Source organism: Microtus pennsylvanicus, chromosome 4 (assembly GCF_037038515.1).
Source record: "Microtus pennsylvanicus isolate mMicPen1 chromosome 4, mMicPen1.hap1, whole genome shotgun sequence".
Taxonomy (NCBI): domain Eukaryota; kingdom Metazoa; phylum Chordata; class Mammalia; order Rodentia; family Cricetidae; genus Microtus; species Microtus pennsylvanicus.
This window is the reverse complement of record NC_134582.1, coordinates 130,615,514-130,637,717: the sequence shown is the minus strand read 5'-3', so window position 1 is coordinate 130,637,717 and position 22,204 is coordinate 130,615,514. Positions and strand designations below refer to the sequence as shown.

At 42.8% G+C, this 22,204-nt stretch overlaps 1 protein-coding gene across 4 annotated transcripts in view; it reads left to right on the top strand.

Moving 5' to 3' along the window:
• Positions 1 to 499: 499 nt before the first annotated feature.
• Positions 500 to 22,204, top strand: part of Mindy3 (MINDY lysine 48 deubiquitinase 3) — an 82,805-nt gene continuing 61,100 nt past the window's right edge. For 3 of the 4 annotated variants that reach the window (XM_075970505.1, XM_075970504.1, XM_075970503.1), the window contains exons 1-3: positions 517 to 814; positions 18,381 to 18,460; positions 21,990 to 22,050. Coding sequence is in view for 3 of the 4 variants with exons in the window: in XM_075970504.1 (XP_075826619.1) it covers positions 721 to 814; positions 18,381 to 18,460; positions 21,990 to 22,050 (235 nt within the window). In the remaining variant the exon portion in view is untranslated. Of the gene's footprint in view, positions 815 to 18,380; positions 18,461 to 21,989; positions 22,051 to 22,204 lie in introns of all 4 variants that reach the window. The other variant, XM_075970507.1, reaches the window with a different exon arrangement.

Below are 22,204 nucleotides of genomic sequence, written 5' to 3'. Positions count from 1 at the left end.
ACGGGACTTGGTCTCCTTGTTGGTTTTGGGGGAACCCCCGCGATCTGCACATAACAGAAATCTGTGCTTTGTACGAACTCCTGCTAGCTCTGTAATGTGAGTTACACCTGTAGTTATTTTTAATGCACAAGTGCATTTACAAGTATAACCACGTAATGAGTTGATTGAATTTTACATGGTTTATCAAGGGACAGTGAAAGGCAGCTCCCAACTCAAGGGCATAGCTATCATAATTCTAGTTTCGGGTATTATTCTAGATTTTAAGGACCGGGTGGTAGAGCAAGAGTCCCAAAGCCTGCTACAAAAAGTAGGGCAGAGCCCAGGAGAGGAGGGGCTCTCTCAGCCCCCTGGCACGGCAGGGCAAAAGCCAAGAACCCAACCACCGCCAATCCTAAAGTTCCCAAAGGTGGCCAGAAACTCCCAGTTCTTCAGAGGCTATACCCACTTCTGCTTTCGGGGACGACATTCCCCGGTGCTCCGCGGGGGGCGGGGCTAAAGGAAGTCGGAAGTCCGACCACTTCCGGCCCGGAAAAGTCCAGGCTGCGGCTTCGGCCGGCTTGACAGGCGCGGTCACTGCGGGCGGCGTGTTGCCCTCACCTCGCCCGGCCTCCCGGTCGCGCCCGGCCGCTGCTCTTCCGCCGTCCCTTTCTCTAGTCTCCCCTTCCCTATGTTCCGGGGTCGGAGTCCGGGAAGCAAAGATCCTCTTGCCCAGTCCCCATCATGTCCGAAGTGACCAAAGAGCTACTGGAGCTGGTGTGGGGCACCAAGAGCAGCCCCGGGCTGTCGGACACCATCTTCTGCCGCTGGACGCAAGGTACCGGGACCGGGCTCGCCGTTCCAGCCGCTCCGCCAGGACGCCCCGCCCGCTCGCTTCCAGTGTCCCCGCTCCCCCATCTCGGGTACCTGGCGCTTGGCTCCAGTGCCCTACTCTACCAGTCCCGGGCTTGGTCTCGGTCCCCCCGCTTTTGGACACCCGCGTTCTGTCCCAGTAGCCCCGCTTGGTCTCAGTATCTTAGCTCCCAGCCCTTCTGCTACCCTCACTCTTTCCCTGAACTCGGGCTTGGCACCCCAGCTTCTGTCTCTCTAGTGTCTGCACCCTTTCCTTGTGCCGGACTGGCCCCAGTAGCCCAGCCTCGGCCCCTCGGCTTCCCGCACCCTTTCCCTGTGTCAGAGCTTGATCCCTGTACCCCTGCTCTGCCCGCATTGGGACTTCGCACTCAGTTCTAGTACCTGGACTTGGTTACAGTTAACCCCGCTCCTGCACCTCAGGTGCCCCGCGTTAGGCTCAGCTGCTGTCTGTCGGATACCCCGAGCTCCGTACTAGTACCCAGGCTCCAATCAGTGGTTCTCAATCGCGTTAGGCTCCCTTGCCTCAGCTCTTGTCTGTCGGATACCCCGAGCTCCGTACTAGTACCCATGCTCCAAATAGTGGTTCTCAACCTTCCTAATGCGCGCCACCCTTTAGTATACTTCTTCATGATGTGCTAATCCCTAACCATAAAATTATTTCGTTGCTGTTCCATAAGTGCAATTTTGTTACTACTGTTAGGGTATCTGATGTGCAACCCTCCGGGTGGCGGAGACTCACAGGTTTAAAACCACTGCTCTAAGTGGATTTTAATGGGGAGAACTTGGATAGGAGAGTGTTTACCAAAGAGCCCAAGAGCCTCTCCTCCTCTGGGCTCACTTGCTGCTGGGGCAGAGTGGGGGCCTGGTGGGCTGCAATGTGAGTTGCCTAAAAAGTGCCACCTGTCAGGATCTTTATATCTCCAGTCTTCAAGTGAGTTTTATGTTATCAGTGTTTGGATTTTTTGGGGGGTGGTGGTGGTGGAGTGGGGTGAGGTGAGGTAATGATCTAAGTGACTGATGCCAGAAAGCAGTTTTATGTTGTAATTGTGTGGTTAGGTGTGGCGCTGGGATGGAAACACGGTATTGCTCGCTACAAATTGTTTCCGTGGCCTCAAGTATCTCTGGTTTTGAGACAGCGTCTGGTATTGTTTGTTGCAATTTAAAAGGACTGTGGATCACAGCACTTCCTCTGCCAGTCTAATGGTGCTCACTCAGAATTACCTACTCTCAGAGGCCATTGTCAGATGTTGCTGTGATAGTCATTTGGAATTATGGGAGGAGGCACAGGGCACTGACTTGCTGCATTAGTAAGGCGGATTCATTTTTGTGGTCGATAACTGCATCGAATTGATAGCTGCAACCTCAGTCTTCTCAAAATAAGATGCAGGAGTAAATAGTGTAAAACAAAGTTACATCTAGAGATATTCCATTTAGGAAGTTACCTTAGTCAAGTTATTTTGTGTTGCTTGTTAAAATGAGCCAACAGAGTAGCACATAGCTCTTCATTTTCGTTATTTTGACAGGTTTATTTATTCTTTTGGAAACCTCTTTCACTTAAAGAAGTATACGTCTTGGGTTATTTTTGAGATATATATATATATATATATATATATATATATATATATATATAATTTTATTTTTTGGTTTTTTGAGACAGGGTTTCTTTGTGTAACAGCCCTACCTGCCCTAACTAGTTCTTGTAGACCATCCTGGCCCTGAACTCCCTGGAGTTAAAGGCATGCACCACCACTGCCTGGCTTTGATTTTATTTTTTATTTAAAAATGTATGTGTGTGGATGTTTTGCTTCCATGCATGCCTTGTGCCCACAGAGGCCAGAAGAGGGCATTGGATTCCCTGGAATTGAAGTTAGAGATGGTGTGAACCCGCATATGGATGCTGGGAATTGAACCCAGGTCTTTTCACAATCACTTGGTGCTTTTAGACACCGTGCCATCTCTCCAAATTTGTTTACTAAAAGGTTTGAATTTAGTCTTTGTTTTTGAAATAAGGTCTCACCAGGTAGCTTTGTCTGGCCTTGAACAGAACACACTGAGATCCACCTGCCTTAACCTCCAGGGTGCTGGGATAAAAGACTTGCCTTATCTTCCTGGTCCTGACTGGTTTTAGTTTGAAAATTTGTTTTGTTTCGGCCTTCTCCTGTTCATTTGCCTACCTTTTAAAAACGCTTTTTCACCTTTGTTCCTTAGCATCTCTTTCTTGCTTTTCTTCCTCTAAACCACACTTGTGTCCCTAGCCTTGCTGCTGAAGCCTGGGCCAGTAGAGCAAGGATCAAGTGCCTGCAGTGGTATTAGGTGAAGGGACAGAGAGTCCTGGAAGCACTTGGAGTCTTTGGGAGCCAGTTGTGCAGGCATCTGAAGAAAGCGTTCCAGACAGAGGGCACCACCCCTGTTAAAGTCTTAGTGCCACGTGTTCTCAGACTGTTAATTGGGAAACAGGAAGGAGATTAGTGTTGCTTGAGGGGGCAGTGCGAAAGGGAGGGGAATAAATGCTCTAAAAGTAATATAATCGTATAAGGCTTTCTAGTCATTATAAGGACTTTGGCCCTCATTCTGAACGAAACAGAGGAGTCCCTGGAAGTTTTGGAGCAAGGAGACAGGTTGTTTTTAGGTTGATTTGACAGCTGTGGTTGAGGGCAGACAGTGATTAAGATCAGATGGTCCCTGTAGTCCGAGAGGAGAGGAGGTGTGGATCAGGATAGTAACACTGGAGACAGTAGATCGACCGTGTCCCAGCAGAACCCAGATTGGCATCCTCTCTGTCTGACAGAAGTAGTATTGATCATGGGAACATTTGACGAACTAGGAGTTCAATTTTCAGTGTTGATTTTGTAACACAGTTTTTGGCAGACTCATTTTCTGGTTCTCAGTGTTCCTCATGGGTAATGTAGGCACAGCTTTCCAGAACAGCGCATATGAAACACTTGGGGCTGTGTTTTTCCTGACCTCAGTTTAGATCTCAGGAGCTTAGGAACCTCTCTGTTTGTCCCTTTCTCCAAACTTTACTTTGCGTTATTGTTCCACCTGAAGGTGTGTTGGAAAAATACATGACTATCTACAGCAGCTTAATGTGGATTTTGTCTTGTTGAGATGGGGCAGGACTGTATTTGACTAAAATTCGATTTTGGGGATTTTGAGGAATAAGGGAGTCTTTATTAAATAATATGGAAAATAAGATTTTAACTTATGAAAAGTAAGGAAATGTTTAATAATATAAAATGTGCCAACAAGATAGCTCAGCAAGGAAAGGTACCTGCCACCAAGCCTGACTACCTGAGTCTCATCCTATATGCTTGAAGGAGAGAGTCAACTTCTGCAGCTACACACATAGCTACACACACACACACACACACTCATGCACAAAATACACAAAAATAAATAATTCATTGCCAGATCATTTGTGTCAAAGTTTGAGCTTAGGTTTTCCTTTCTGTAGCATAACTAAATTATAATTCACCTAAGAGGCAATTAGAAAATCATAATTGCAAACACATGAGAAGGTTAATTGCTTAGTACTTTAAGTATATAATGTAATTCATTAATTCAAAGATTTGTACTATAGTGTCATGTTGCACAGGTTTATTTTAAAACCTTATTTAACTGTTACTGCAACCCTACAAGATAGCAGAGGATAAAGTCTTTATTCTAATATCACTAGCTAAGAAAAATAGGCTCCATTCAGATATTTGGCTTAGCCTGGACTGTCTGACCTATAGTAATCTAACAAAGTCTGCACCCTTGGTTTTGCACTGGTTACTAAGACTTTAGAGACCTTGCTTGTCCAGGTGGTTGGAGGGATGCATGTGTGTACAGATTTGAGAATAAAAGCCTGGAAATTTGCAAGGTTCATGACTCAAATTTACATTAGGTGCTATATATCATGAAACTGAGTATGTCTTCACTGTGAAATATTTTAAAAAACTATATATATCAAATCAGTTATTAGATGAGTAAGTAATCTTAGGTTTAATCACAAAAATTATCTTTTTTGATGAGCAAAATTGTTTTAAATCTAGGAAATAATTAGAATGAAAACACTTAACAATAAGAGTAGCTGTATATTAGCAAACTCATATTCAAGGAGAGAAGTAAAAAACATCTCACTGTGGTGTGATTGTAATTATAAGCACCACCCATGAATTTTGCTAACTGTATTATATTGATAGGATTTTTAATAATGTTTTTACTTCCTTTACTTCCTTTTGAATATTGTGGCTAGAATTCAATCCTAATTATTTATTACATGAACTGAAAGATTGGTAGAACCTCATCGCTTCTCTGCACTTCCACACAGTACCAGAGCCCTTTCCTTATTCTCCTTGGACAAACTCAAAGGTCTTTACCAAGACTGACAAGGCCTGACCCTGCTTAGCAGAAGAGAAAGTATGGCGGCTGGTGGATCTGGATGGGATGGCCACCAGCTCTTGGCCCAGACTCTTGGCTTAGTTTGAACCTCAAATTTGGTGGTCGTAATGTGATAACCAGCATTCTTAGTTGCCACTTTCCTTATTCAGTTTTTCCCATCCATCTTAACTACTTCCAGATCTTCAGTTATTGTTATCAGGATCTCCAGTGTGTTGTGTGTGCTGGATAAACCTGGCATCAACACAGACAGTCATTATATCTTAGGTGAGTCCTTACTGCCTCTGCTCTTCATGCTTGTCTGCTATCCTAGTGCCCTTCTGTAGTAATATGGGGCGGCGGCGGGGCTGCGTCCCCCAACACCCCAGCCGCCGGCTCGGCTAGCTTATGCCCCAAAATAATTACACAGACACTATATTCATTTAAACACTGCTCTGGCCCATTTCTAATCATCTGTGTAGCGCCCCTAGGTGCGCTTACCGGGAAGATTCTAAGCCTAAGTCCATCCTGGGTCGGAGCTTCATAGCGTGCGTCTTCCCTGGAGCAGGTAGCATGGCGTCTCTCTGAAGGCGTCTGCTCCGGAGAGGAGAGCTGTCGAGTCTGCCCTCACTTCCTCTTCCTCCCGGCATTCTGTTCTGTCTACTCCTCCCACCTATCTTCTAACCAATGAAATGGGCCGAGGCAGTTCCTTTATTGCTTAGCCAATGAAATCAACAGATTGATATATGACACTCCCACATCACCCTTCAGTGTTGATCAGAGAGTTCCACAGTTCTCACCTTTTTTCATTCCCTTGACTCCAGTCAGTGGCTACTCCCTCCACTTTTTTTTTTATAAATATTCTAAGCTTTCTACCTCTTAGGTCGGCAGCTTTCATGTTTTCTGAGCCCAGGATCCTGTTATACTCTTAAATTAAGGAACTCAACATGAAAGCATATGACATTAGCAGAACTGTGGCAGGTTATGTCTTGGCAGATTGCAAACACTATTTTAACTTGTACCGGTCTCTAGTACTATAGAAAAAGTGTGTGGGGTGGGATGCACATTTGAGAAGCTCTGTCTGCTTGGTAGTCACTGTTGCTGTGACACACTTTCTCAGCTCTTTTCTAAGACCAATAGATCCTTGAATTTCTCTTTTTCATATCAGTCATTGAATCAACCCCTATTTTTGTTGGTCTTTTTTTTTTTTTTTTGACACAGGGTCTCACTATGTAGCCCTGGCTGTCTGGAACTCACTAAGCAGACTCTGAGCTCAAACTCAGAGTTCACCTGCCTCTGCCTGCCGAGTGCTGGGATTAAAACCATATGCCATTTTTTAGTTCATGCCCTTCATTCTTCTGGCTAATATCAAGTGTCAAAATAATTCTTCATGCTACTGCCATTTTACTTTCTGTGAAACTTGTGCAACAAATAGTTTGCTTTTGCTGTTTCTCCTGTCATTTAAAGTCCTGTGCCCTTGCTAACTCCGAGTTTTCTTGTGTAGCGCTCCAGCGGCATGCTTGATCTAGTGTTTGTCATGGCTGACTACTCTTGCATCTAATTGTTCTTTTCTAGAACCTCAGCTACTATATTTCTGTCTGGCCTGTTTTTCTAAGATGTTATCCCGCATTGCTGACACAGCCTCTCCCCATTTTTCTAATGTTCTCCGCTGTGTTATCTGTGTAGTGCATGTTGGCCTTCGCTGTAACTGACCTGTTTCAGATGACTGCACTTGCTATCTATAGTCCCAAATCTTGCTCTGAGGTCCAGTATCTCCCACTTCTAGATGGTAGTAATGACTGCTTTACATGTTTGAAACTAAACTGTTTTACATCTTTACAAACACCCCTTAATTGTCTTCCCTCTCAGAAATTCAACAAGCATTAAGAAGCAGTGATTATATAGCACATGGCGAAAAACAGCCATCGATTAAAGATATGATACCTATATAACAAATTAACATAAATGTAGATTATGATAAATGCTGGTTCTGCTCAGGGATGGGAATACTTAGACATATTTGCCAGGAAGTCTGTAAGGAGTTAACATCTAAATTAAATCCTGAAAACTATGAAGAGCAGAATAGAAGGAAGTATTTCATCTGGAGAAAAGAGCAAGCAGTTATAATAAGGACTTTGTAGCTAAAGCAAAGTAAAAGTAAAATGGAGGTCCATTGAATTGGTCAATCCTCCCATATCTTTAGACCAGAAAAGGGAGTTAAGGTTTTATTCTACTTGCAGTGAGAGGCCGTAGAAAGACTTTTAAGCAGACTGTGTCCAAACCTTGTTTCCATTTCTGACATACTCTCCAGGCAATCCCGATGAATAGGAGGGGTTCAGTGGATGAAGAGCTGGGAGGTGTGTTTGGAAACTTTCATCAGTATGCTGAGTGAGGTGGATAACAGTTTGAACTGAGGCGGACTACATATGGGACAGAAATGGACACATCCAAGATAGGTTTTGGAGCCTTGAGCTAAAAGGAAGAAGCCTAAAAAATAAGTCATTTTTTTCAGAAAGGGCTGTTTCAGACAGAACAAGCATTATGTACAAAGGCATGGGGTTTGGTAGAGGCAGGAATGTTTGAAGACATGGAGGAATCTCCATAGTGAGGCTGGAGTTCACTGTGCAGGACCACATAAGGACTTTAGATTTTGTATGTTTGGTTTATATGTGGGGCTATGTGGCTATAATCAGTAATGGAAATTTAAAGAGTAGATGAAATTGTTGGGGTAGATAAAATTCTCCATATTACCAGAGAGAACGTATAGTAAGGACACTGCATAGTCCCAATCCTTGGGGATCATCATTTAAGAGGCGTTGTGGTAACTGAGAATAAACAGGTTAAAATGTGCAACAAGAGGGGCCAAAATGCAAGAGCCCAAGCTTCTTCAGAGTTTATGCTTATCTAACAGAAAGTCAGATGAGTCTTTAAGAGTATCCTGGAGGAGTCACCAGTGAATGTGGCTGAGAGTAAGCGCAGAAATGGCTGAGGAGACTGAGCCGAGAAAGGCAGGCTGCTGCTTATGGCTGCCTGGGATGGGGCTGAGAGGGCAAGAACGAGATCCGGTGGATTTCTTGGTGGAACCGCTTGATTTATTCTTTTAAAACTATGTGAAATACACATAAAATTCTGTTTGGACAAGAGGCCAAAGGAGAGGTTGGTGAGGAAGCTCCTGATCCTCAGCTTTTTTTCTTCTTTTTCTGTAGAAACTTCAGAGGCAACTCTCATTTCTCTGTAACTGTATCCATTCTCTGTATCAAGCATGCTCCATTTACATATAGTAATCAAACTTCAATTTCATTTGAGATGCTTCCTAAAAATAACTCTCTCTCCATAAAAAAAAGTAGCTTTTATTGAGTCAGTTCCATCTCTACTGGGCTTCTTGAAAGAAGTTTTCTCTTTCCACCCTTTAACAATGGAGAAAGCTGTCTAGTCCTGCAAGGGCAGAGCTTCCCCAGGCTTGTGCAGCTCTCTGTAGCGCCCCTGTCTCTCCCCTTCTGCCTGTTTGCCACTTCTTCTGTCCCTAACCTGCCCCTCAGCTGCATTAAATTTCCCTTTGATCTATCAACCTTTTCTGCCCTTGCAGCCCTTTTCCATTTAATAGTGATATTTGCTTTGCCTGAATATCATTTACTTATCCTTGCTCCAAGGCAAACCCCTGCCACAATTGGCCTCCAGTTCGTCTGTTAAAATTTGACTCAGGCAGAGTAAGACATTCCCTTCTGCACCCAGGACACCTGCAGTGTCCTTCATTCCTCTGTTACATTAACATAGTCTTTTTTTTTTTTTTACTACCTATTGCATGCCTCTTCAACTAGATTATCAGCCCCTTTAGGTGAGTGATTGTAGCAGTCTTGCATATAATCTGAATTGCAAGATCTGGTGTTTATGAGATCTAAACAGTGTGTTTGCAAGACCACCAAGGCTCAAGACGAAATGGTTGTTCTGTTTTTTTTTTTTTTTTTTTTTTTTTTTTTTTTTTTATTTTTTGATTTTTTTTATTGATAAAAGTAGGATAAAGAAAAGAAAAAAAAACAAATTTCCACCTCCTCCCACCAGCCTCCCATTTCCCTCCCCCTCCTCCCACTCTTCTCCCCCTCCTCCCACTCTTCTCCCCCTCCTCCCACCCCTCTCCCCTTCCCCCCACTCCTCTCCCCCTCCCTTTCCAGTCCAAAGAGCTGTCAGGGTTCCCTGCCCTGTGGTACGTCCTAGGTCCTCCCCCCTCCATCCATATCTAGGAAGGTGAACATCCAGACTGGCTAGGCTCCCACCAAGCCAGCACATTGCGTAGGATCAAAACCGCATGCCATTGTCCTTGGCGTCTCATCAGCCCTCATTGTTCGCCATGTTCCGAGAGTCCAGTTTTATCCCATGCTTTTTCTGGTAACAGTCCAGCTGGCCTTGGTGAGCTCCCAGTAGATCATCTCCACTGTCTCAGTGGGTGGGTGCACTCCTCGTGGTCCCGACATCTTTGCTCATGTTCTCACTCCTTCTGCTCCTCATTGGGACCTTGGGAGCTCAGTCTAGTGCTCCAGTGTGGGTCTCTGTCTCTATCTCCATCCATTGCCAGATGCAAGTTCTAGGATGATATGCAATATATTCGTCAGTATTGCTCTAGGGTAGGGTCATTTCAGGTTCCCTATCCTCAGCTGCCCAGGGAACTAACTGGGGACCTCAGCTTGGGCACCTGGGAGCCCCTCTAGGGTCAAGTCTCCTGCCCACCCTAAATTGGGTCCCTTAACTAAGAATTGTGGTTCCGTGCTCCCCTATCCAACCTTCCTTTATCCCGATCCTCCTGTTTCCCCAAGTCCACCCTCCTACCCTTCTACCTTTTCTCTCCCCATCTCCCCTAACCCCCATCCCACCCCACCCCCAAGATCCCACTTTCCCCCCCGGCAATTTTGTCTACTTCCCTTATCCAAGAGGATAACTATATGTTTTTCCTTGGGTTCACCTTCTTACTTAGCTTCTTTAGATTCGCCTATTGTAGACTCCGTGAACCCTATTTATGGCTAGAAACCAATTATGAGTGAGTACATCCCATGTTCGTCTTTTTGGGCCTGGGATACCTCACTCAGGATAGTGTTTTCTATTTCCATCCATTTGCATGCAAAATTCGAGAAGTCATTGTTTTTTACCGCAGCGTAGTACTCTAGTGTGTATATATTCCATACTTTCTTCATCCATTCTTCCATTGAAGGGCATCTAGGTTGTTTCCAGGTTCTGGCTATTACAAATAATACTGCTATGAACATAGTTGAACAAATGCTTTTGACATGTGATAGAGCATCTCTTGGGTAAATTCCCAAGAGTGGTATTGCTGGGTCCAGGGGTAGGTTGATCCCGAATTTCCGGAGAAACCGAAACACTGACTTCCACAGTGGTTGCACAAGATTGCATTCCCACCAGCAATGGATGAGGGTACCCCTTCCTCCACAGCCTCTCCAGCAAAGGCTATCCTTGGTGTTTTTGACTTTAGCCAATCTTACAGGTGTAAGATGATATCTCAAAGTTGTTTTGATTTGCATTTCCCTGATCGCTAAGGAGGTTGAGCATGACCTTAAGTGTCTTTTGGCCATTTGAACTTCTTCTGTTGAGAATTCTCTGTTCAGTTCAGCGCCCCATTTTTTAATTGGGTTAATTAGCCTTTTAAAGTCTAGTTTCTTGAGTTCTCTATATATTTTGGAGATCAGACCTTTGTCTGTTGTGGGGTTGGTGAAGATCTTCTCCCAGTCAGTAGGTTGCCTTTGTGTCTTAGTGACAGTGTCCTTTGCTTTACAGAAGCTTCTCAGTTTTAGTAGGTCCCATTTATTCAATGTTGCCCTTAATGTCTGTGCTTCTGGGGTTATACCTAAGAAGCGATCACCTGTGCCCATCTGTTGTAGGGTATTGCCCACTTTCTCTTCTATCAGATTCAGTGTTTTCGGGCTGATAATGAGGTCTTTAATCCATTTGGACTTGAGTTTTGTGCACGGTGATAGATATGGGTCTATTTTCATTCTTCTACAGGTTGACATCCAGTTGTGCCAGCACCATTTGTTGAAGATGCTTTCTTTCTTCCAATGTAAACTTTTAGCTCCTTTATCGAAAATGAGGTGTTCATAGGTTTGTGGGATAAAGTCCGGGTCTTCTATACGATTCCATTGGTCGACTTCTCTGTTTTTATGCCAGTACCACCCTGTTTTCATTACTGTAGCTCTGTAATAGAGTTTGAAGTCAGGGATGGTAATGCCTCCAGAAGATCCTTTATTGTATAGGATTGTTTTGGCTATCCTGGGTTTTTTGTTTTTCCATATAAAGTTGATTATTGTCCTCTCCAGATCTGTGAAGAATTTGATGGGATCTTGATGGGGATTGCATTGAATCTATAAATTGCCTTTGGTAGAATTGCCATTTTTACTATGTTGATCCTCCCAATCCAAGAGCAAGGGATGTCCATCCATTTTTTGGTATCCTCTTCAATTTCTTTCTTCAATGCCTTAAAGTTCTTGTCAAATAGATCTTTCACTTCCTTGGTTAGATTTACCCCAAGATATTTTATGCTGTTTGTGGCTATCGTGAATGGAGAAGCTTCTCTGATTTCCCTCTCTGCTTCCATATCCTTTGAGTATAGGAGGGCGACTGATTTTTTGGAGTTGATCTTGTATCCTGCCACATTACTAAAGCTGTTTATCAGCTGTAAAAGTTCTTTGGTGGAATTTTGGGGGTCGCTTATGTACACTATCATATCATCTGCGAATAACGAAAGTTTAACTTCTTCATTTCCAATTCGAATCCCCTTGATTCCATTATGCTGTCTTATTGCTATTGCCAGAACTTCCAGCACTATATTGAAGAGGTATGGCGAAAGTGGGCAGCCTTGTCGTGTTCCTGAGTTAAGCGGGATGGCTTTGAGTTTCTCTCCATTTAATTTGATGTTAGCTGTCGGCTTGCTGTATATAGCTTTTATTATATTTAGGTATGACCCTTGTATCCCTAATCTCTCCAAGACTTTTAACATAAATGGATGTTGAATTTTGTCAAATGCTTTTTCAGCATCTAATGAAATGATCATATGGTTTTTTTCTTTCAGTTTATTTATATGATGGATTACATTGATAGATTTTCGTATGTTGAACCAGCCCTGCATCTCAGGAATGAAGCCTACTTGATCATAATGGATAATTTTTCGGATGTGTTCTTGGATTCGGTTTGCCAGTATTTTGTTGAGGATTTTTGCGTCGATATTCATGAGTGAGATCGGCCTGTAATTCTCTTTCCTGGTTGAGTCTTTGTGTGGTTTTGGTATCAGAGTAACTGTAGCTTCATAAAAGGAATTTGGTAATGACCCTTCTGTTTCTATATTGTGGAATACATTGAGGAGTATAGGTATTAGGTCTTCTTGGAAGTTCTGGTAGAATTCCGCATTGAAACCATCTGGCCCTGGGCTTTTTTTGGTAGGGAGGTTTTTGATAACAGCTTCTAGTTCTTCGCGACTGACAGGTCTGTTTAGCTTGTTCACCTGGTCCTGATTTAATTTTGGTAAATCGTATTTATCTAAGAAAGTGTCCATTTCTTTTACATTTTCCAGTTTAGTGGCATACAAGCTTTTGTAGTAAGATCTAATGACTCTCTGAATTTCCTCTGTGTTTGTGGTTATGACCCCCCTTTCATTTCTGATCTTATTAATTTGCAAATTTTCTCTCTGCCGTTTGATTAGTTTGGATAGGGGTTTGTCAATCTTGTTGATTTTTTCCAGGAACCAGCTTCTTGATTCATTGATTCTTTGGATTGTTTTTTGTGTTTCTATTTTGTTGATTTCAGCCCTCAGTTTGATTATTTCCAGTCTTCTACTCCTCCTAGGTGAGTCTGCTTCTTTTTTTTCTAGAGCTTTCAGGTGGGCTGTTAAGTCTCCAATATGTGCTTTCTCTGTTTTCTTTAAGTGGGCACTTAGTGCTATGAACTTTCCTCTCAGGACTGCTTTCATAGTGTCCCATAAGTTCGAGTATGTTGTTTCTTTATTTTCATTGAATTCAAGGAAGACTTTAATTTCTTTCTTTATTTCCTCCTTAATCCAGGTATGGTTCAGTAGTTGACTGTTCAGTTTCCATGAGTTTGTAGGCTTTCTGGGGGTAGCATTGTTGTTGAATTCTAACTTTAATCCATGGTGGTCTGATAAGACACAGGTGGTTAGTAATATTTTTTTGTAGCTGTGTAAGTTAGCTTTGTTACCAAGTATGTGGTCAATTTTCGAGAAGGTACCATGAGCTGCAGAGAAAAAGGTATATTCTTTCCTATTTGGGTGGAATGTTCTATAGATGTCTGTTAAGTCCATTTGCTTCATTACCTCCATTAATTCTCTAATTTCTCTGTTAGGTTTCTGTCTGATTGACCTGTCCATTGGTGAAAGAGGAGTGTTGAAGTCTCCTACTATTAGTGTGTGCGGTTTGATGGCTGCCTTGAATTTTAGCAATGTTTCTTTTACATACGTGGGTGCTTTTATATTAGGGGCATAGATATTCAGGATTGAGATTTCTTCCTGATGAATTTTTCCTGTTATGAGTATAAAATGTCCCTCTCCATCTCTTTTGATTGATTTAAGTTTGAAGTCAACTTTGTTAGAAATTAGTATGGCCACACCTGCTTGTTTCTTAGGTCCATTTGCTTGATAAGCCTTTTCCCAGCCCTTTACTCTGGGTAGGTGCCTGTCTTTGTGGTTGAGGTGTGTTTCTTGTAGACAGCAGAATGTTGGATCCTGTTTTCGTATCCAGTCTCTTAGCCTGTGCCTTTTTATAGGTGAGTTGAGTCCATTGACATTAAGTGATATTAATGACCAGTGGTTGTTAACTCCGGTCACTTTTTAAGTAGTAGGGTTTGTGTGTTTCCCTTCTTTGAGTTGCGCTGGTGAAGGGTCTCTAGATGTCTGAGTTATTGAGGTCTCTGTTGGACTCCTTGGTTAGTGATTTTCCTTCTATTATTTTCTGTAAGGCTGGATTTGTGGCTACGTATTGCTTAAATTTGTTTTTATCCTGGAAAATTTTGTTTTCTCCATTTATGGTGAACGAAAGCTTGGCTGGATATAGTAGTCTGGGCTTGCATCCATGGTCTCTTAGTTTTTGCAGTACATCTATCCAGGACCTTCTGGCTTTCATGGTTTCCATAGAGAAGTCAGGTGTAAGTCTAATAGGTTTACCTTTATAAGTAAGTTGGCCTTTTTCCTTTGCGGCTCTTAATATTCTTTCTTTATTCTGTATATTTTGTGTTTTGATTATTATATGGCGAGGGGATGTTTTTTTTTGATCCAGCCTATTTGGGGTTCTGTATGCCTCTTGAACCTTCATAGGTACATCCTTCTTCAGGTTGGGAAAGTTTTCTTCTATAATTTTGTTAAGTATATTTTCTGGACCGTTGAGCTGCACTTCTTCTCCTTCTTCTACTCCAATAATTCTTAGGTTTGGTCTTTTTATTGTGTCCCATATTTCCTGAATGTTTTGTGATGAGAGTTTGTTGGACTTGCTGTTTTCTTTGATCAGTGCGTTTATTTTCTCTATGTTATCCTCAGACTCTGAGATTCTTTCTTCTATCTCTTGTATTCTGCTGGTTATGCTTGTTTCTGTAGTCTCTATTCGTTTACCTAGATTTTCCATGTCCAGCCGGCCCTCTGTTTGTGTTTTCTTCTTTGCCTCCATTTCATTTTTCAAATCATGAACTGTTTCCATTATCTGCTTGATTGTTTTTCCTTGCTTTCCTAGGGTATCATTCACTGATTTACTCAATTCCTCGAACTTTCTGTTATACTTCTCATCCATTTCTATAAGGGCGTTTTTTATATGCTGTTTAAGGGTGTCAATCACTGTCATGAAGTCAGTTTTTTCTCCTTCTTCATGATTAAGGTGTTCATGTCCTCCTGTTGTGAGGTCGCTGGCTTCTGGTGGTTTCGTGTTGTTTTTCAGATTGTTGGGTGAATTCTTGCATTGGCGTCTCCCCATCTCTTCCTTCCAATATTCTCCTATGGATCTTCTTTTACAGGATCAGGTCTTCTTGCCAACTGATGTACCTTCCAAGTGATGTCACTCCCCCGTGATGTTTCTCCTGGAGTCCAGTTCCGATCTCCTTGCTGCTTGGTTAGCTTGCAAACAAAGGCCCACCCTGCTTGCTGCAGGCAGGTTATGGAGACAAAGGAGCTACCACCTTCCCCTTTGCACTCACCTTCGGGTTCAGTCCCAGCGCCCAGGCAGGCTGAACAGGGAGGCACTCTGCCCCAAGAAGGGAGGGATGGAGGGAGACAGAGGGTAGGGGGATCTGGATGTAAGCTGGATGGGATAGGAAGAGAGAGGAGGAACCGGGCAGTGTAGCCCTGTAGGTTGATCAGGAAGTGTAGGCGGGCTGTTCCTGGGTGCCACAGCACTCACTCACCACAATGATGTCTCACTTGGTGCCCTGATCGAAACTCCGTGCTGCTTGGTTCACTCGCAGACAAAGGGCCCACCCTGCTTGCTGCAGGCGGGCTATGGGGACAAAGAAGCCCCCGAGCTCCCCTTTACCCTACGCTTGGGGTTAGGACCCAGCGCCCAAGCAGGCTGAGCACTAGGCGCTCTGCCACCAGGGAAGGGAGGGGGGAGAGAAACAGAGGGTGGGGGGATCTGGATGTAAGCTGGATGGGATAGGAAGAGAGAGGAGGTACCGGGCAGTGTAGCCCTGTAGGTTGATCAGGAAGTGTAGGCGGGCTGTTCCCGGGTGCCACAGCACTCACTCACCACAATGATGTCTCACTAGGTGCCCTGATCGAAACTCCGTGCTGCTTGGTTCGCTCGCAGACAAAGGGCCCACCCTGCTTGCTGCAGGCGGGCTATGGGGACAAAGAAGCCCCCGAGCTCCCCTTTACCCTACGCTTGGGGTTAGGACCCAGCGCCCAAGCAGGCTGAGCACTAGGCGCTCTGCCACCAGGGAAGGGAGGGGGGAGAGAAACAGAGGGTGGGGGGATCTGGATGTAAGCTGGATGGGATAGGAAGAGAGAGGAGGTACCGGGCAGTGTAGCCCTGTAGGTTGATCAGGAAGTGTAGGCGGGCTGTTCCCGGGTGCCGCAGCACTCACTCACCACAATGATGTCTCACTAGGTGCCCTGATCGAAACTCCGTGCTGCTTGGTTCGCTCGCGGACAAAGGGCCCACCCTGCTTGCTGCAGGCGGGCTATGGGGACAAAGAAGCCCCCGAGCTCCCCTTTACCCTACGCTTGGGGTTAGGACCCAGCGCCCAAGCAGGCTGAGCACTAGGCGCTCTGCCACCAGGGAAGGGAGGGGGGAGAGAAACAGAGGGTGGGGGGATCTGGATGTAAGCTGGATGAGATAGGAAGAGAGAGGAGGTACCGGGCAGTGTAGCCCTGTAGGTTGATCAGGAAGTGTAGGCGGGCTGTTCCCGGGTGCCACAGCACTCACTCACCACAATGATGTCTCACTAGGTGCCCTGATCGAAACTCCGTGCTGCTTGGTTCGCTTGCAGACAAAGGGCCCACCCTGCTTGCTGCAGGCGGGCTATGGGGACAAAGAAGCCCCCGAGCTCCCCTTTACCCTACGCTTGGGGTTAGGACCCAGCGCCCAAGCAGGCTGAGCACTAGGCGCTCTGCCACCAGGGAAGGGAGGGGGGAGAGAAACAGAGGGTGGGGGGATCTGGATGTAAGCTGGATGGGATAGGAAGAGAGAGGAGGTACCGGGCAGTGTAGCCCTGTAGGTTGATCAGGAAGTGTAGGCGGGCTGTTCCCGGGTGCCACAGCACTCACTCACCACAATGATGTCTCACTAGGTGCCCTGATCGAAACTCCGTGCTGCTTGGTTCGCTCGCAGACAAAGGGCCCACCCTGCTTGCTGCAGGCGGGCTATGGGGACAAAGAAGCCCCCGAGCTCCCCTTTACCCTACGCTTGGGGTTAGGACCCAGCGCCCAAGCAGGCTGAGCACTAGGCGCTCTGCCACCAGGGAAGGGAGGGGGGGGAGAAACAGAGGGTGGGGGGATCTGGATGTAAGCTGGATGGGATAGGAAGAGAGAGGAGGTACCGGGCAGTGTAGCCCTGTAGGTTGATCAGGAAGTGTAGGCGGGCTGTTCCCGGGTGCCGCAGCACTCACTCACCACAATGATGTCTCACTAGGTGCCCTGATCGAAACTCCGTGCTGCTTGGTTCGCTCGCGGACAAAGGGCCCACCCTGCTTGCTGCAGGCGGGCTATGGGGACAAAGAAGCCCCCGAGCTCCCCTTTACCCTACGCTTGGGGTTAGGACCCAGCGCCCAAGCAGGCTGAGCACTAGGCGCTCTGCCACCAGGGAAGGGAGGGGGGAGAGAAACAGAGGGTGGGGGGATCTGGATGTAAGCTGGATGAGATAGGAAGAGAGAGGAGGTACCGGGCAGTGTAGCCCTGTAGGTTGATCAGGAAGTGTAGGCCCTGTTTTTTTTTTTTTCCAGAGTTTCTAGTGGATTCTCCTGACTTCTGCCCCAGGGCCCTCTGCATAACTTTAGTTGCTAATAGTCAGTGCTGATTAGGAATATTTAAAATAAGATAGAGCCAGTGTGTGAACACTTAGTATCTATCATGCCATTTACATTTTAAATTACAGAATGTGACCCAAAGATGGAAACAAAGTAGCCCACTGCTCCCTTACAGTGTTCTCATGCAATTATTTTTAGTGAAAATAAAGATAACAACAAAAATACTATCTGGAAAAGAATGTTTGGATTTCTAGTCTTCCTTCAAGCAAAATAAATTATCTAAAGTAAGATTTAAGGGTTGGAGGTGTAACTTAGTGCTGAGTATGTGTTTGGCATATATGAGTTAATTTGAATCATCGGACCAAGAAATAAATAGAAGTAAATTTAATGCCCTTCCGTTCAAGTCCACTTTGCCTTTGTAGAGTAGTCCGGTGTGTGTGTGTGTGTGTGTGTGTGTGTGTGTGTGTGTGAGAGAGAGAGAGAGGGGGGGGGGGAATGGGGAAGGGGAGATGAAGATTTTATAAATATTTGGAGGAGAGGTAGTAGTTGCATACCATTTTCCAGTCCTCTTGGTCTCTTAAAAGAAGAGTCATTCTCTCCAATAACTGTAGATATTTTGCTGTTATAAAAACATGATCTCAAGGCAAAGTACATGAAAAATTCTTTAATAGATGCTGTTGGAATTATTTTTAATCCTTGCTACTTGCTTTCATTTTTAGGGTTTGTGTTTAGTGAATCAGAGGGATCTGCATTAGAACAGTTTGAAGGTGGCCCCTGTGCTGTTATTGCACCTGTTCAGGTAACATAGACTACTTTACCAACTCCTTAGATAAGGGGTGTGATCAAAAGTTTAGCACTTGCGTTTGTTTTCTGATGTCTGCACTCCGTAGAACAGCCAGATATGGAGTTGTAACTATTCAAGATAAAAGTGAATTCAGAGCATGAATGAGTCTTTACAGTGGTAGCATTTTGACTGTTCTAAGGAAAAATAAGAGGTATACCCTAACTTTCAGAAGATTAGGAATTACAGGTGGAGGCCCATTTTGTAATAATATTAAATCTTAATGTTTTTGAATTTCAGAACTGACTAGTGCTATAAACTGTTGAATTGCTGGAATCAGCAGCTCTGGTTTATTGTTACGCATATGACTATCAGTGTAACTTCAGAGCTGTTTATATCGCTATTCATACTTTAAAATGAAAATGTTTGTTTAATAAGAAAAGACACAAATTGCCCACTGGACATGAAGGAGACTTTTCTAAGCTCTTGGTTACATAATACATTCGTCTCCAAATTTATCCTCCCTATGCTAACATCATGCAATTAAAAAATGTTTCTCTAAAAGAAAAGCCATCTCAGGAATGGAGAGATGGCTCAACGGTTTATAACAGTGGTCGCTTTTGCCAACAACCCAGGCCCAAAACTGCAGGCGAAACTTTCATACACAGCTATCAAAATTTTAAGATGAAAAGTAGTCTCTTCTGAATTATTCCAACGTACATTTTAATAGACCATCTTGTTTTTATTTCTTCAAAGAATAATGCTTTTTTCACATTTGTAAAATTATTAAGAAAAATTTGAGTGTCTGAATCTTGCTTTGGAATTAAGTATCTAGAGTTGAAATTTAAGTATAACAATAACATTTATATATCCTGTATGATTGCATATGTTATTTGTATAATAATATATAATATACTGCTACTAGCTATTATTATATCCATTTTCTGAGTAGTTGAGGCAAATTTCAGGTAACAGTAGGGATCTTGTCTGAATTTGAAGATCTTATTTCCTTCATGTGTGTTATATTTGGACATAGTCTTTGTGGTCAGTAATAGTACTATAAGATTGAAGGTCTGTGGATGTAGTTAAGCAGAAGATTATAAGCATTTAAAATGCAGTGTGTATAAGAATAAACAAGGGTTAACTTTAACATGAAAATCTTGACTGCCTTGTTCCAGACATTTCAGGCAATGGGTTAGTTTGAGAAACATGCCAATACTTACAGTTAAGTGTTTCAGCTTAAACATCAAAATTAAGTCATTAAGAGTAATGAGAGAACTGAGTAAGTCAAAATATTAACAATAACCTTTTTGAATATTTATAACATGATACTTCTAGAAAATACACATAGAAATAGTATTAAATAGATAATTAATTTATTAAATAAGAATTTACTAAAACGTTATCTCTTAATAAAGAATATAATAATAGGTGATGAAATAAAATAAAATTCCATAAATACCACCAATATGACAATTTGAGGAACTAATAGATCGTCTCTTACCATATGCCAAATATATCCTTGAACCATAAGAAACCAAAATATTAATGTACTAATACTCTAAGAAAAAGGATTATTTTAAACTCAGAAAAGAAATAATTTCAGTAAACATTATTAGCAAGGATGTTGTCTGTCTTACATGGGTAATTAGTACAATTGGGAAGAAAAACCCTCTATCCCCACTCCATGGCCCCTGGAGTGGTTGGTAACAGGGAGAGTGATACCAGATAGTGAAAGAATAAAGACGGTTGCTGAGGGTGGGCCAGTTAAAATAAAACTAGAGCCTGATTCTAATTCTTTTTATTTTTTTTTTAAAATCTTGAGATATAGAATTGTCAAGCCATATGTGGGTGGGTTGTATTGGCACTCTCAAATATTGCTATCTAGTACAGGTTTAACTAAGATTCTGTGAGAGTGTTGAGACTACAGCTAGAGACATGATAATGTAGAGTCTTTAAAAATAACCCTTCATATGGAAAAAATTTTCTTCATAAAATTTAAATGAGGAAATAACAGGTAAATATTGGGAACTTTATAGAAGTAGTGATTATGGGTATTACTTTCTGTGAAGCATAGAAATTGCACATCTTAATATAAGCATTATAATTCCTTCTTACAAAACCAGTTATGAGGAAAGAATGAAGGAAATATTATATACCAGCACAATAGTATTAGTGGAGCGATAAATGTCTTTGTTTTACCTTCGAAGTTTGTACTGTAGATAATTACACAAGGTAGTTAATTTCTGTTGCTTTTGATGATAGTATATACTTGATGATAGTGTATGATGATGATTTACTTTATTTCTATGTAGGCACAGTAGAACTTTACTGTGGGGGGGGGTAAAATTCTTTGAATTGATGACTTGTCAAGTGCCATACATTTTCTCATATAATCCTTACTGAAATCTTTCCAAGTTTGTCCTAGCACTTTTGATGAATAGGGTAGTTAATCAAGACTTAAGCATAGGTCTTTCTTACTAAAAGCGGTCTTCATCCTGCTTTTTCATAGCATATGAAGAGTCATATAATACCCCTGTTTCTTAGACTTGCTCTGTACAAATTTATATTCAACAGATGGAGCCCAAGAACCTGTATTTAAACAAGTCAACTGCACTATACCTTAAGGAAGCACTGTCCTGTGTCCCATAGCTTTCTATGACATAGCCAATAAACCATTAGGGATCAACTTGTTTTTCTATCAAATCATATATAACTTGATGGCTCAAATCATGAAGCTGAGTTCTTGTGAGAAGTGATGACTTTAGGGCTGGAGATGGATGGCTCAGTGGTTAAGAGCATTGCCTGCTCTTCCAAAGGTCCTGAGTTCAATTCCCAGCAACCACATGGTGGCTCACAACCATCTGTAAAGAGGTCTGGCGCCCTCTTCTGGCCTTCAGGCATACAGACAGAATATTGTATACATAATAAATAAATAAATATTTAAAAAAAAAGAAGTGATGACTTTAATAGTTGGATTATCCCTTCTCTCCCCACACTCTTTCTTTCTTTTGTTCCATAGTCCTGGGCATCTAAGTCATAATCTCACCATGGTACTGAACCTCATCTCCAGTGCTTTTCTATTTTAGCTTGAGACAGGGTCTTGCTAATTTCCCAGGATGGCCAGTAGTGGTATTCCTTGTATAACTGATCAGAGCTAACAGTAAAGAATCTTTGCTGTATTTAGATGTCTCCTACCCCAGAAATCCAAGAGAAATGTAGACATATTCCTGTAAACCTTCACTATTTGTACAGAGCACTAACATGCTGTAATTTCTAGTTACCTACTTATTATGTTAATTAATTCTCTACTTATTAGAAAATATGTATCTGAGGGGGGTAATCTGTGACTCTGGGATAAAGTATATGTTAGAATATTCAAAGTAAATTACTATATACTCTGACTTTTGAATATGGGGGAAGACTATGTAAAGTTTTAATAAAACCGAACAGAAAGGTGCTATTAATTTTTTCCATTTCTAAAAGTAAAAGAGCTGCATGAGATGTGACTAAATTCATTTCTAACCATTGCTTTAATTGTGTAAAGGCATTTCTTTTGAAGAAGCTTCTGTTTTCCTCTGAGAAGTCGTCCTGGCGGGATTGCTCAGGTATGACAGCTGCCTTTCAAGTTTCTCCTTCATCTTCTCTTTTAAACCTGGTCTGTGCAACATTTATTATTAGTAATTGAATAAAAAAGAAGTTTGTTTTCAGTAGAAAACAATTGGTGGGATAGTATTTCTTGAATGTTTCAGGAAGTTTCAT